General features: G+C 41.5%; 1 protein-coding gene across 1 annotated transcript in view; it reads left to right on the plus strand.

The window, feature by feature from the left end:
- Positions 1–16538, plus strand: part of adamts17 (ADAM metallopeptidase with thrombospondin type 1 motif, 17) — a 178222-nt gene that overhangs the window by 18319 nt on the left and 143365 nt on the right. Inside the window, exon 4 of the mRNA XM_037545550.1 lies at positions 13845–14017. Within this exon, the coding sequence (XP_037401447.1) occupies positions 13845–14017 (173 nt within the window). The remainder of the gene's footprint in view (positions 1–13844; positions 14018–16538) is intronic.

The following is a 16538-nucleotide window of genomic DNA, read 5'->3' on the forward strand; positions in this document are numbered from 1 at the left end:
ACACACACACACACACACACACACACACACACACACACACACACACACACACACACACACACACACTCGCGCTCTCAGTCTGGATGTGTAAGTGCGGATCATGTTACACACAGGACGGAGTAGGAGTGTTAAGAGCAGCAGAAGTGAAGTGAGGAGGTGAAGCTGCAGATCTGCCTTCTCCTCTCACACTCAGTCCCGTCTGCACTGGTGAAATATGCTCGTGTTGAAATGCATATGGAAGCGTATCGCCACTTGTAAGTAGTAGGGGCTGCATGACGATTGATGATAAAAAAAAAAGGGAGCATTTCAGGCACTGTCCTCAACTAGTCATGTCTGCCACAGCACTGATTTGTGGATTTATTAGTCGACTAGTCAACTAGTTGAGTAGTCTAAGCAACTTACCATTATACCTGTTATTGATAAACCCTTAAGCCTATCAGCAGATCCATACTTCAAGTCATCACTCTCATAACTACATTAGCTCCCTGCATGCGTTATTTCCTCTCTAATATTTGGTTAAGCAGCAAGCTGCCTTAATGACCGTGCCAATCCTGTCAGGTAAGGGTTACGTCAATCTCTTCAGCTACTTCTGTCTATTTTAGCCCACTGTGCCGGCCCTAAGCAGCATCAAGAGCTGCAAAAGGGAGCATGAGGCCAGCACTCTAAACCCAAGCACGGACGAGAACCACAAGAGGCGACGTGAAACCAGCACCTGAACCCTTAGCACCCCAAGAACCACAAGAACCTCTCTATAGCTCTCGTTTTTTGGGTTCCAGTTTCTTGCCGCATCTTTCGTCAGTAATTAGGGCTCGCTCACCCACTCTTTCTCTAACTTTGTGCTTCATGTCTGAGCAGAACACAACATTGAGACTCCCCCATTCCAGAATGACAACTGCAGGGTGCCTGTATGTGACTAGTTCAACAGTTTGGCTGACCATCATAGTCAGACCTCAACCCCAGTTCTCAGTTTGGAACATCAGGTGAACAAACTCTGTCTAAAATGTGCACCCAGGTCATGCGGCTAAACTCTCTTAAGAGATTGTTGCAGTCCTTACCTCACAGGACTGATGCTGGCAAAGGAACACGTAACCAAGTAGTGATGAATGCGACTATTTTTTTTCTCGAGTGAGCTTACCTCACATTCTTGTGGATTAATCTACATGTGACTCTATTTTTCAATGTCATGGAAAAGGTGCACTCACTCATCCATTACCACATGCTCACAGATCAGGAAGTGCAAAGCGGAAAGGAAAGAACAATGTGTTTGTCCATTCCTGCCATGGTTATATCCCCATTGTGAGCAGGCCTGGAGGAGATACGGTATTCGGACTACCGGCTGCCGAGCAGGATGCAAGGCTGGAAGAAAGGGGTGTGAAATCGCTTCGGCAGACCCAAGAGAAGCAGCATGACCTATGCTTAGCCTGAAGGGACAGCAGGGGAGGGAGTGGAGCTTGCAGAGTTAGCTGAAGAGATTAGACTGTGTCTCATGAGCTTGAAAGACACTCTGGACAGCAAGTCTGGAGGCCGTGCAACTTTATTACACCAGACTCCAGGAAGCCAGACCAGATTCTCATTCTGCATGTTAAATACTCCTATAAAGGGGACTAGAACAAAGGGGCTGAAATGATTGGGGAAAGATAAGAAGATGATAACAGAACTGAAAGAGTTGAGAGAAGGTGGGTGGTTTTGATGGAAGTTGAAAGATTCGGAGGAAAATGCAAGGGGCACAACCAGTGGAGAAGGTCAAAGATTAAACAAAGGAATCAGATGTGCTTGATTATCCCCTCCAAAAGTAGTCGATAAGTCAACACATGTTTGGTGTCTCAAGTTTGCTTCTTTAGTTTTAATCTGGAGCCACAAGGATATTATAGCTAGCAAGAAATGGACGTTTATACACCAGCAATTGGCATCAAACTGCAAAATGTTCCAATTATCACAAAGTTGCATCAAACCATGTCAAGTAATCTTTGATAGATTTGCTTCTGTGGGTCATGGCAGACTGCTATCTATAAAAAACTGACAAAAGTACAGACAAAATTCAGACGTCATGATGATCGACGGTGACGTGTAAGCCTTAGTACGTGTTAGCTACATTAGTCTTGTGGTTCAAATGCAAAACTAAAGAAGCAAACTTCTGTAATGTGTGTTGGGCTCAGGTCAGGTTCAGAAGCCCGCCTACCTTCCACAACAGACTCAGGCAAACAATTCTTGGGCTGTATTTGGGTTTGGGCCAAACTTTCAGGCCTGGTTGATTTTTTAAAAAAATGTATTTATTTTTTTTGTGTAGTTGATTTAATGCAGACTCATGCATTCTCTCTCATGCTTGTAACGTTAGCTGCATTCAGATTAGCTCTGGAATTGGAGAAGTGGGAAATCGCATGGATGCTGAGAGGAATGTTGGGTTGGTGAAATATCACAGCAAACCTCTTGCGTACTAGCTTGCCTGAAGTGTGTCAAGCATTTTTACAGTAGCAACAGTAGCGAGAGAAGCTTTAGCACAGCAGGGCTAACAGTTGATCAGAAGAGGGTGGATGCTGTTCTCTGCCAGGTACAGTTCCACAAAAATTTACTGATAATAAATCATCTTAGTGTATTACTCTCAAAAGCATAGTAACAGATTAAAGCTCTGTAAAAGTGTAATAATCCAAAGTAAAGGTGAGCGGATGCAGGTTTCAAATTTAGGAGTACCTGTCTGGCTCAGTCAGGTTGGGTCTCAAAGTTACAGGTCAGGTTTCGGCTTGAGTTTGGGTAAGGGAGTAAATGAGAAGGCTCGACACCAATTAAGGGGGTCATCCTGGAACCTTTACATTTAAGATGTTCTTTAAACTCCGAAAAAGTTTCGTTACACTCACATCTTATTTACAAAAAATGTTTTTTTCTAAAGAACCATCCATTCAAAAATGTTTTTTTGTAGAGACCTAAAAGGGATTCTTCTATGCTGTTGTGAGGAGAACTCTTGATTTTAAAGAAGATTTGTTCTCTATACAACTAAACACTCTTCAAAATATAGGTTTTTGAACATTTAGGTTTTTTGGAGGTCTTAAAAAAAGGTTCTTCACACTCTGACATCTCAATTACAATTATTAGTTCTTTATAGAGCTCTACAGTGCTGTGAAAAAGTATTTGCCCAGTTTCTTCTATTTTTGCCTGTTTGTCAATGTTTCAGATCGTAAAACTGCTTTTAATATTAGACATTTAAACACAAAATGCTACTTTTAAAAGATTATTTCATTTATTGAAGGAAAAATACTGTTCAGCCCTACCTGGACCTGTGTGACAAAGTAATTGCCCCCTCGGCTACTAAATCAACCAGTTAATCAAATTCATTTGACTATTGGCTTCAATTTCACTAAACAGACCCGCTCATGACTACTGCCAGACCTACTGCGTCTAAGCATCACTTAAATAGAACCTGGCAATGTGTAGCAGCTAGAAGGACTCACTAAGCAGCACATGAGGGCAGATTCTGAAGAGATTCATGTACAGATGCGAAAGTCCTTGTGAAAGATCTACCAGTCTGTAAAGACTTCCAGGGCCATTGGTAGGGCTCTGGGACTCCAGCAAAGCACGGAGAAGACTTGGAACAGTGGTAAACGTTCCCAGGAGTGGCCAGACTACCAGAGTTTCACAAAGAGAAACATCTAACAAACTGCAGTCCTCCCTTGCCTCAGTTAAAGTCAATGTACATGATTCCACAATAACAAAGACACAGGGTGAAAATGGCATCCATCAGAGATTTGAAAAGCACACACCACTGCTGACCAAGAAGGAACACAAAGGCTCGTCTCACATTTGCCATAAACATCTAGATGACCCCCAAGACACCCTCAAGGTGGAACATTTTGAAAGACATGGGTCCTGTTGCATCTGGCGTAAAGCTCACACAGCATTCCATCATAAGAGCATCATACCAACAGGCAGACACAGTGGTGGTAGTGTGATCTTCTTGGGCTGCTTTGCTTCTACAGATGGAACCATTAATTCTGCTCTCTATCAGAAAATCCTGAAGGAGAATGTCCACACGTCGGTTTGTGACCTAAGGCTCAAGCGCAGTTGGGTTATGCAGCAGGACAATGATCCGAACCAAAGAAGTCCACCTCTGAATGACTCAAAAGAAACTAAATTAATTTTCTGGAGTGATCGAGTCAAAGCCCTGACTTTAGTCACTTTGAGATGCTTTGGGGAGACCTTGAACAAGCAGTTTATGCTCCACAACCTTCAAATGTAGCCAAAGAAGAGTGGGCCAGAACAGTGATGTAAAAGATTTGTTGCAATTTATTGCCAACATTTGATTGAATTTCTTACTGCCAAGGGTGACACAACCAGTTATTAGGTTTGGAGGGCAATTACTTTTTCACATGGGTGATATGTTTTAAATAAATCTTTATGTTCAATAAACAAAGTGATCAGTTCAAGGCTGCATTTTGTGTTCACTCATGTTGTCCTATATTGTCTCACCTTTATTTTTAAGATTTTTTAAGAGTGGTTCTGGGCATAAACAGTTCTTGGAAAAACCTTTAATTGGTACAGAACCATAACATTCTATAGGGGTTCTTTAAACTTTTCAAAAGTTCTTCACACTCACACGCTCACAAAAATAGCTTTTTGAGGAACCATCCATTGAAAGCTTAGTTCTTTAGTGGTTTCATTCTCTATGCATTCTTAAAAAAATGAGGGTCCCTGAATGGGTTAAATGGTTCTTGGAAAAGCATTTAATTAATATAAACATTTACCTTATTTGCTTTCCTAGACTTTAAAAGGGTTCTGTCCACTTACACCATTCACTGCAAGGTCCTCCAGCCAACCAAAATTGGTTCTTCTATGGCATCGCTCCATACGCTTTTTTTTTTTACGCCTTATTTTTGAGTTTGACCGAGAAATCCATCGCCAGTTACTGCTGTCAGTAATGAGACGAGCGTTTGTGATGGAGCTGGAGGCTCAGTCTCTCCCAGAGTTTGTGATTGGAATGGCTATGAGCTGCGGTCAGCCTCCGAACCAGGAGGAATCTCAAAAATGTTGGAACTTTCACTCCGGCTCACCCTCACAAAAATCCCGAACAACTTCCAATTCATCACCGCCCATTCCTTCGCGTCCTCACCCGCTCTGGCTCGCACTCTTCAGACCTCTCTGACATTTTTATTCCACCCACCAACTTCTTTGGCTTGGCATGCCGTACACACTCAGGCTTATGCTCCGGAAGCTGGAGCAGGTTTGTGGTATGGAGTGCACCCACCTGCACCCCCCCTTTTAAAATAGAAGTACCGTTTAGAGTCCCAGCCCTTCACCTGCCAGTCACAGAGCTCAAGGGACTCCTCTGACCACTGGCCTGCAGTCAGAGTTTATTGCACCTCACACTTCATCTATTTTGCCTGGTCATATGAGCTTTCAATTGTGTCCCAAATGGACTGGGGGCGACTGCCGAGCCAAAAGACCAGAGAGAAATTTGGCCAGTTGTCTGTAGAACATCCAGTACACACTACAGACTTGTGTTCGCAAGGTGTTTATGAGTGAAACAAGTAATTCACTTGATTTTACGTGAGTACAACATTTCCACATGAATAAAGTGGGTTAGTCTCCATTTGTAGTGGGAAGCCATGTCACAGAAACATGCTTAAAATGTTAGGCAGAGCTCCAAAAATCTGCCTGTTTCATAGTTGCTCTCCATCTGTAGAGCAGCTCATCACAAAACCAATTTTCAACATTTGAGAAACTATTTTTAATGTAAAACAATATATTTTAAGAGGCTTAACCTAGAAATTTGTATTTCTATGGTTTGGAGACTGTGGCTCTGTCTAAAAGACAGGAGGCTGAGCTGGAGGTGGCGGAGATGAAGGTGCTGAGATTTTCGTTGGGAGTGACAAGGCTGGACAAGATTAGAAATGAGCAGATCAGAGGGACAGTGAAGGTGGAGCAGTTTGGAGATAAAGCCAGAGAGGCCCGGTTGAGATGGTTTGGACATGTGTTGAGGAGGAATAGTGGATACATTGGGCAAAGAATGTTGGAGATGCAGAAGGAGAAGAGGTAGACCTCAGAGAAGGTTTATGGATGTAGTGAAGGTGGACATGGAGATGGTTGGTGTGAAAGTAGAGGAGGCAATGGATAGGGCAAGATGGAGGCAGATGATCCGCTGTGGCAACCCCTAAAGGGAGCAGCCGAAAGAAGAAGAACCTAGAAATTTGTATAAAACAGATTAATGTTTACTGTTTATATCGTTAATGTTATACTACATATAAAAAATATGTATTTTATTTAAAAAAATCATTTGTCTCAAAGATTTTGGTCACTGGTTATGAGGACTCTGATAACATTATGACATAGTATTTTCAACTCTATTAAACTGCTTCTTTGAGTCGAGGCTCATCAGAGAGGAAGCATCTCAAGTCATGAGAAGGCGAGTCACGCTCACTATATTTCATCAATGTATTAAAAAAATCAGGCAACAGGTAACGTCCACGCGGCACCAGTGTTATATGCTTTAATGGCTGAGTAATAAAAAAAATAATCAATTAATTAATTAAAATTATTTAGTTTTTGGGATGAATTTTTTTCCCCAAAAATGTATCCTCCTTTATTTCCACTCCAAATGGAGAGTAAGCATATTACACATTTGAATCAGGTATATTCAGTGTTTGATATGAAGTGATTTGGATGAAGTTAGAGTTGTTCAAAGTGCTGGTGAGAGGAATCAGACATCTGTAGAGTTTAAGCTAAAATCACAGAAAGAAACTTGACATGAAACTGTTATGGCCTAAAACCTGTTTTTACAGTCCATTCATGGTGGAGAGGTACATGCAGGGTGTTGTAGGGAAAAAAAAAGTCTGCAAAGAAAACTTCATCAATATCAACCATCATCAACATCACATGTAAAAACTCAGAATACACGTGTACGTTCACTGATGCTTTTGAATTGTAAATAAAAAGGCTGTATTTGATTTTCACTACCACTGTAAAGAAATTTGAAGTGTTGGAGAAACGCTGCAAAATCTGGAATTCCCCTTAATTTAGAAATAAGTGCAGTTCTTGTTCACTTCATAGTCACATTGAGTTCAAAATCTAGAGTCAACTTGATCCGCAAGTCATGAGCCACTGAGAGAATGTAGCTTTTTCAGTCATTAGAGTAATGCTAATATTTCAACCATTTAAAGCAAAGATTCCATATTACTCAGTCTAATATTAATATAATGAATAGTTAACAGCGGTACTTTTTGACACATTTTTTCTAGTTTGACCCATTAAACCATCCATAGTAGTGCAGGCTGAAGCTCAGCTGCAGCGTGTTGTATGTAACAGCAACATAAAATTAACATAAAAATTCTTTAAAATGGCTTTTAAAGCAGAACATTCAGCACATTCAACAGACTGCACTGGACAGTGCTTGCAGAAGAACTATGAATAAATCAACAAAGTGGAGCTCCAGTTCTCCTCAAGAGCCACCACTGTAACAAGAACCTACAAGGTGTATAAACGAGAGCGGGAGGCTAAAATCACAGAGGAAGTGAATTGTTGACCGTGTATGATATATGCACTCGTCGGTGGAACATGCAGCCACTGTTGCTCTCACTGGATGTTTGGAACTTGTGATCACCGTGTGGAAATCATGTAACTTTCATATTCATATACTGTGTTCACACGGTAAAAATGATGTTACTGAATTGTTAAAAGTAATAAATACATTCTGATTAAGTGTATTGTGTCCACTTACACCGATCAGGCAACATTATGACCTCCAGGAGCACTGCTGTATCTGATCCACTCGTCCCAGCACAATAGACCCTAACACACCACAATCACATCAGTGTTACTGCAATGCTGAGAACGATCCACCACCCAAATAGTACCTGCTCTGTGAGGGACCACTGAAGAACAGGGTAAAAGGGGATAACAAAGTTTCAGAGAAACAGATGGACTACAGTCTGTAACTGTAGAACTACAAAGTGCACCTATATAGTAAGTGGAGCTGGGGCAGTCGTGGGCTGGAGGTTAGGGAACTGGCCCTGTGACCGGAAGGTTGCCGGTTTGATCCCCAGTGCCGACAGTCCATGACTGAGGTGTCCTTGAGCAAGACACCTAACCCCCGATTGCTCCCTGGGCACCGTGGATAGGGCTGCCCACCGCTCCGGGCAAGTGTGCTCGCTGCCCCCTAGTGTGTTGTGTATTCACTTTTTTTGTATGTGGTGTTTCACTTCACGGATGGGTTAAATGCAGAGGTGGAATTTCCCTGTTTGTGGGATTGAATAAGTATCACTTAACTTAAAATGAACAATAAGCGTAGAAACAAGGAGGTGGTCATGATGTTACGCCTGATCGGTGTATGTAGCTATAACAAAATACACTGCTTTTAAAATGGAATAAAACTTTCCTTAATTGTTTCAGAACAGTTGTAGCTAATCTCAAGCTATTGTTTGGCTATTTGTGTTGTTTGATCTCAGCGTAGCAGCACAGAAGAGACATGTAATGGGCTGATTAGCTGTTGGGACACAAGTGGACTATTTCCTTGTGACTTTGAAATGCAAAAATGTGGTTGCTCAGCTGCGGGTAATCATGTTTCTTGTTTGAGTGGTACTTTTGTTTTATGGCTGTCTGTGACAGGAAGAATGGTTTGCCTGGTTTACTCTTCAGATCTGCTGTGAGGAATGTTCACGTTAAAAGGTCTGATTCATGGGATGTTTCCAGAACATGCAATTATAGGAAAGGGCTTGCAGTGCAGGTTTTACTGCTAGCATTGTAACTAGGCATACGTGCCCACGTTCACACACCTGTATAAGCAAGCTGCCCTTCTTTTTATACAGTATTTTATGGTTCCAGCACTGTTCAAAAAACCTAAAGAGCCGTTTTATTCTCCAACAACTACTGTGTGCTACAACGGGCCGACAAATTCAGTCTGAACCTGAGTCTAGCCCGACTCCAACCTCACTTGAACTTTTGAATCAGGAAGAAACCAACTGCAATCTGACACAGCCAACCAATGGCCATGTAAAGCCTTACATTCATAATCACAGGGCACGTAAAGGTCCGTCAGCAGCAGTTTTAACTAGCATTGACTGTCATCTATTCAAATAAATAGTCATAAAACTTAAAACTGAAATTATTATACATTTATTAGCTTAATTTTCAGATATACAGACATTTTTAAATCTGTGCCATCGAACAACATTTTAATCATTTTGATAGGAACCAGGGGTCGCCATGAGTGCAACACATATATAGACGTTTTATTTACTCTCCAAAACCACCAGTGAAGCTTCACAGGCCTTCAAAGTTTTTATATTTAATGTTGATGATGGTAAAATAGTGATAAATCTGAAAAAACAAGTCTTCTCTGACAACCATTTTGCCTGCAATTAGGTCTCCACCATAAGACGTTTTTGGTCAAAACAATGATGTAAAACTATCCTTAAACAAAGTTTTAGGCATGAAGCATAACCATTTTGAGGGATAGCTTTGTTTTTTTGGTTTTTGACTCCTGCGTCCTGAATCTTGGTTTTGGTTTCAGTCGAGAATTGGCAGTTGGGGTCGTTACTGCTTGTAATGTTGTTTAATGGCCCTAATTTGGAAAAATCTGGATGAGTAATAATTAAGACAATAATTGTAATAATTATTTTTGAGGGTGACCAATCTCATTGCTGGCTAACATTGTTGATGAGGCAACTTATGGAGTATAATTATAAATATGGAGCTTTATTTGGCCATTGGTTGGTTGAATCCGGTTTGGTTTACTTGGAGGCAATTTGAGATGTGTGTCAGGCTGGACTGTGGCATGCTATATTCAGGTCTGGACCAGTTCTGTAGGCCAGGAACCAGAAGTGGCAATGTCTACAACACAAATAAACTATTTTCTTTGCTGTCCAAAACCACCAGAGAACCTACATGTGTTTTGTGAGTGTATGTAATGTTGATGGTGGTAAAATAGTGGACAGTACAAAAAATAAATTTTCTTTAGGGACTATTCGGTCTCACAATGACCTGCATGTACCCCTTCACCATGGATTTACAATGGCTTTAGGCTTTAGCCAAAACCTTTCTGCGAGGGAGAACGAGGCCTTAAACTCTTCAGACGTTTGGTTCCTATCACCACCACTCGGAATAATTCTGACCAGTAACTTTCTCTAGAACAGAGCATTTCATGGCAAACCACTCTGAATGGCTTTGTTTACATCTCAACCATGTAAGTATGTAGTAGAAATGTTGTAAAAATAAAAAAATCAATCAAATTCCATTTCAGTGTTACTATTAGTAGCCCTTCTTCACTGTTTAAGGAATTTTACAGACGCCTTTGCTCTAGCTCACTGAGACTGACAGGGTGGATGTTCGTCATTTCAGCACAGGTTAATTTTGTCATTCTTCAGATCTGCTAAGAGAGCTTAAATGACGCACGGACTGTTACATGACCATTTGTGTCAATCTGTGACAGATTACTTTTACAGCTTCCCAGAGGGATGATCCCGTCCCCATTATCTTGTCATGTCACTGTCACTGCAGCTAGTTTTATTACTTCAAGTGGCTCCATAGATCTTTCTAGCAGATATTCCTATTCAGCGCCGCAAAAGAGTTCGTCTTCGCCTTGCAGTGAACATCCTGTAGGATGTCTGTAGGTTCTGTAGCACATTTACTTTTCAAAACCACTTTGCCTTTCCTTATGAGAAGCACGCAGCCAGTGTTTTTGATTCCGTGAGTTTGGGCCTATGGCTATGTGACGTCTGTCGTGCTTTGATATGCACTTGGAAATCAACTCTGTCATTCATTGCCGTTATCCAGTGATTCGAGGTCGCTGCGTATACAAAGGCAGCTTTCACTGCTGTGTTTATGCATGTGGAGAATCAAACAAACACAAACAACAGTCAGACTGCAGATGGCTCAGACTTGTCAAAGACTTTGGCTCTAACACAGTGTTGTTAGTGGGGTTCCAGAAGGTGAGTCATGTACTTCTATAATTTCGTCACAATATTCATCACGTCAATGACACCTGCTCTTCTGAAATGCAGGGTAGTAATAGGGAGTTTGTCCCACTTTGCTGCAGTAACGGCCTCTACTCTTCTGGAAAGACTTTACATTAGATGTTGGAATACCAGAGCGTTAGTGAGGTCAGGCACTGATGTTGGATGATCAGTTCTGGATCACTGTCACTCATCCCAAAGGTACTGGATGGTGTTCCATCGCTCCACAGTTCCCCCAGTTATCCTGCTTCATTTTTCTGAGGGGGCTTTTTACCCCTCTAGCCAAAGCTTGGCATTGGGCCAGTGCCACGGTTATTTACAGGTGCTCCAGAGCTTCCGATTCTACTGACAGTGCTTTTCTGGAGATTATTCGAAGTTTAAGCCTGTGTCAGTACTAGATGCACCTTAAAGTACCACAGTTCACTCATTACAAGGGGCATCTGGACACATTCTACACAGCACTGGACTTGGTGCACTGGCACCAAAGCACATTGTTGGTGCACTGGCACCATAGCACATTGTTTAAAACCATTAATCTGGGCAATAAATGTTTTTCTTTGTTTTCTCTGTTCTGCTTACTATTTAGGACTCCCCAATCACATGATACTACCAGCACTAGGCAGGTGAAGGCAAGCACAGGCTCCCTCCGATTCATGTGAAGCTTCAATGCTAACACGGTGTCTTTGAACAGCTGAACACGCTCGGAGGAGAACACTAACCACAAGTTCTGTTACGTCAGCTAACAGACAACTACGCTGACTAACATTGCACTAAGTGATGAGGGAGATGGGGGTCCAATCTAGAATTAAACAGGCTGATGTGAAGGGGAAGCTGAATTGGTGGTCATATGTAAAAAGGTTAATGCTTGTGACATCACAAGCATTATGCATTCAAACCACTCTTTTATTTCAAGAAGCAGGGAGAGGGTCGCTTTTTCCTTGACATGGGCTTTTTCATGTTTCTGCTATGTGCCTTTATTTTAACCAGAGGACAGTCTGTGTGTCTGGAAGACTTTAGTCTCCCCCAATGCTTAGATTTTGTTCTCCTAGCTCTGGTTGCAGCACAGCCATTACATTTGCTATGGTGAGGTCTAATTGGGCATATGGCTCTGCCCAGAACATGTGGGGCATCTCGGAATGGGCTGGTACTGCTTAAAAACAGGCCGAGAGGAAAACGAGCCAAAGTTTGCCCGTTTGTTTATGAGAGTCAGTGACTAGAACCTTCAGCCAAACATTCTGCTGTCAGCACACATTAAAGGCTATGCATCACATCTGAGATGCTGCTGTGGGCCATCCAGCTATCTGCCCATCATCTGTGCTGTGATATGGAGTGTGTATCTGGGTGCCTTTGTCCTGTACGAACTGTAAAATCATAATCATTTTAAGTTAAATGCACTCATAACTGGTGGTGACCAAGGCAAGGTTGTAATTTTATATGAATTGATTCCTAGTTGTAGATTGAAACAAGTGGAGAGATTATATTGCGAGTAGATTGAAATTCTAGACTTTAAATCGAAGGCAAGGCTGAACTATTAAGGCGTGTTCACACCAAGTACAATTTTTTGGGATTAATAAAAATGCAGTGGGACCTTCACACCAAGTGTGTAGTGTTTTCTAAACACTATGAAAGCTATTTTTCGCTATTTTAGCTTTTTAGCTATTTTTAGCTATTTTTAAAGCTATTTTAAGCACTGCGAGTAAACTGTGCATATACTGAGTACATCCCATTCTACAAAGTTCCACCACCTCTTACAGGAATTCGAGGCTCTGTTTCTGCTTGTTGCTCTTCTCATTAAAAAGGAGCAAATGCTCTAGAGTTAAATCTAGTCGCTGTAACCTACTTATGATAATTCATAGAATTTCAGCTATTGTTCGCCATAAATTGTCTTATTGCTTGTCGTTTAAGCTTTTGTGCTGCTGCCATCCACGTTTTTTTGGACTGCAGCCATGACACAGAGCTCTGATTGGTCAGCCTGCTTTTAATGCATTCATACAACACAGAAAACAGAGCAGAGTCTCTGCTTAAAAGATTTATGTTAAGGGATACTATTTTTTTAATCCCACTACCGGGTAAATTCCACTTCTGCATTTAACCCATCCAAGGCTGCAGCATTCCTTAACTGGTGAAATACGGCTCATATATTTTATGTCACTGATCACTTCTCATGACTGGCTAAGTTAGAGAAATGTCGGCTGATAGCTGATCACATATTTGGGCCAATAATCAGTCGATACCAATGCATAGCTGATCAATCCTTCCATCTCTGCCTAACACCCTTTGGGCCTACATATGTAGTATGTAGACTGAGATTTGTCTGGATATTATTACTTATTAATTCAGCTTTTTTAAAAAAATCCATGCAAAGCTGACCGCTGTGAGTTCTAAAACATATGTAATGGAATATGAAGATGTCTGCCACATCTGTAGTATCTCCACCCACTTTTGCTTGATTCTCCACATTCTGCACAATCCCTCCCAAATGCATATGCATATCGTTGCTGTCGGGACAAACCCTCGTATCTCCATTTTTGTAATTTTTCAGTTTTTGACATAATTTGAAAATGCCTGTTTTTCATTATGTGTAAATTTCATGATGAATGGACCAAAAGAAATGGCCTGAAATAACTTTAAAAATTCTGGTTCCGTTGACTTACTTTAAGAGTAAAGAAGGTTTTGTCCTTCTCCTGTAAAATCATCATTTTGGTGGTTTTGTTCTGGCAACAGCAAATTTTTTTTTTTTTTTTTTTACATGTACTCATGTGCCAGTTTCATACATAACATGCCAGCAGAAGGCATCCCATTTGTGTCTAAAGGCTTACTATGTCGGGACCTCAATGCCTTGTAAGTTTGCACACAATTGTAAAAAAACAAATCATGACCCTCATCCTAAACATGTCTGTATAAATTTAGGGAAGCGGAAGGAACGGCGGTCTAAAGGCTCAGAGGAAGCTCGTGGGAGGAGAAATGCCATCCGTCTGACTGGAGAGTACACAGTGGAGACGGTGGTGGTGGCTGACTCTGACATGGTGCAGTATCACGGGGCTGAGGCTGCCCAGCGCTTTCTGCTGACCGTCATGAACATGGTGAGTCTCATACATAAACTTACACTAAATGTCCTAAAGTACCCGGATGCCCCTTGTGATTAGTCATTTCAGCGACACTCACTGCTTGCACCGGTGTCCAGTTGTGCACACACATCCATGTAATCTTAATATAAAAGAGAACTGGCAGAAGAATGGAACGCTCCAGAGCAGCCACATACAAACCTGAGGCTACAATGTGACTTATAAATCACCATCAAACATTTACTGAACATCTTTGGGATGAGTAAAAGTGAAGAAACTCCACTGAACACCTTTGGGAAGACTCAGGGTAATGAAGCTTCATTGAAAAGCTCTGGGATGTGTTGTAGTGATGAAGCTCCAGTGAACATCTTAGAGATAGGATGGAGTGATGAAGCTCCATTAAAAAATCTGGGATTAGTTAGAGTGATGAACCTCTGTTGAAAACTCTCTGATGAGCTGGAGTGATGCAGGCTCTTCTGCATATTTTTGAAATTCGTCAGAGTAACGAAGCTCCACTGAACCCCTTTGGGATGGATTTGGGTGATGAAGTGCCACTGAACCCCTTAGGGATGAATTTGAGAGATGATTCAGAGTTATGAAGCTCATTTGAACAACTCTGGCATGAGTAGGAGTGATGAAGGTTAGTTGAACATCTTTGGGATAAGTTGGAATGCTTGGAAAAGTTCACCATGTGCAGCAAGACAAGTTGTAAAACTCCCCACCATTAGACTGTGGAAATATGTTCTTTGGATTTATAAAGCAGCATCAGACACTTCTAAGATGAAGTAATGGAGCTCTACTGAACACCTTTGGGATGAGTTGGAGTGATGAATCTCCCTTGAACAACTCTGGGATGAATAGGAGCGATGAAGCGCCAATGAACATTTCTGGGATAAGTAGGGATCATGAAGCTCATATGAACATATTTGGGATTAGTTGGGATGATGGAGCTCCATTGGACACCTTTGGAATGAGCAGGAGCAAAGAAGCTCCACTAAACACCTTTGGGATAAGTTGGTGTGATTCCACTCTCAATAACGTTGAGATGGGTTGAAGTGATGGATCTCTATTGAATGCCCCTGCGACCAGCTGGAGTGAAGATGGTCCTTTGAGTAACTTTAGACTTAGTTAGAGTTAGTTAGCTTTTGAACACCTTTGATATAATGTAAGGAGGCTCTGTTGAACACCTTTGAGATGAGTTGGAGTGATAAGCTTCCTTTGAACACCTTCGAAAAGTGCTGCTTGTGATCCAGAACTAGTAGTCCTCATGGCTTGTGCTGTGATACTCCACTTTAGGACTTAAGAGGTGGTCTTAGGTCTTGATTTCAAATGAAGGCCCAGCTGAAGCTTTGCCAGATGAGGCACTTTTGAAAGGTGTCTGATGATGGAAAGAAGTAGAGAGGGAGTGAGTTCCTGAAGGTCAGGATTGTACATCATGCAGTCTCTTACAAGTCTATCACACTCTTGGCAAGCACTTGAACCACTTTATCAGAGTTACATTTTCCCTTACTCTCTTACACACATACTCCTATGCTCTCTGACACAATGACTTGACACTTCTTTAAAAATTGAGTCTTTTTTTGGGAATGTTCAGGTGGTCATTCAAAGTACAGCACTGTGCAAAAGTCAGAGACCACCTTTCTTGTGTGTAATCTCAGTCAAAAAGGCAGTTAAGTACAAGTTATTCATTTTTCAGCATCAGGGAAAAAAGCAGAAAGCATTCAGTTAGTCCACTCTTTGGCTTTATTGCAGCTTCCATTCTTTTCAGGAGACTCACATTTAGTTTTTCAAAGAAATCTGAAGCCACACCTCTGAAGTTCAGTCTTAGAAGTTGTTCGCAATTTTAGCATTTTGCATTTAATTTTGTCCCAAGTACATTCAGTGATGTTGAGGTCTGGTCTCTGGGGTGGTCAGTCCATTGTTCAGCATCTTTGTTTGATGTGTCTGTCTCCTTTTCTCAGTGAGGTTCATCGTGGCAGCTACACATCCTTTCAGACCCATAGCACTGAGTTAAAACTCCCAAAAATGAATAACCTGTGCTGAAAAGCCATTTTGACTGGAAATGAAATAAACAAAGGGTGGTCTTTATGAAAATCTTGCCGAAGCAGAGAATATTATGTATGGATTGTTGGCCCAAAACCAGAATGAGGTTAGGATAGGAGTTATAGGGTAAAACTGTTTGGGCTTTTATTTTGGAAGAAGGACTGTGGGAGTTTGCTTAATTAGCTTTAGGGTTTGTGTATATCATGTATCCAGTTGAATTTATTTGGAAAAGTATTTGGTATAAGTGCAGTGCAGCACTTCTGGCACCTGTTAGCATAAAGCTCTCAGCTGCACTCCAGAACAGAGAGATGACTGATATAAGGAACCAAAAATAAGGCTTTTTCCACAGAGATGTTTTTTTCACTTCGTGTCTGAGGCCTGTTGGCCGGGATCCTGTATGTGTGAGAAACTCTACTGAATCAAACGTCTGCATTCTGCAAAATAAATTCCATCCATCCATCCATCCATCCATCCATCCATTTTCTAAGCCGCTTCT

The sequence above is a fragment of the Pygocentrus nattereri genome, chromosome 15 (assembly GCF_015220715.1).
Source record: "Pygocentrus nattereri isolate fPygNat1 chromosome 15, fPygNat1.pri, whole genome shotgun sequence".
Classification (NCBI taxonomy): Eukaryota; Metazoa; Chordata; class Actinopteri; order Characiformes; family Serrasalmidae; genus Pygocentrus; species Pygocentrus nattereri.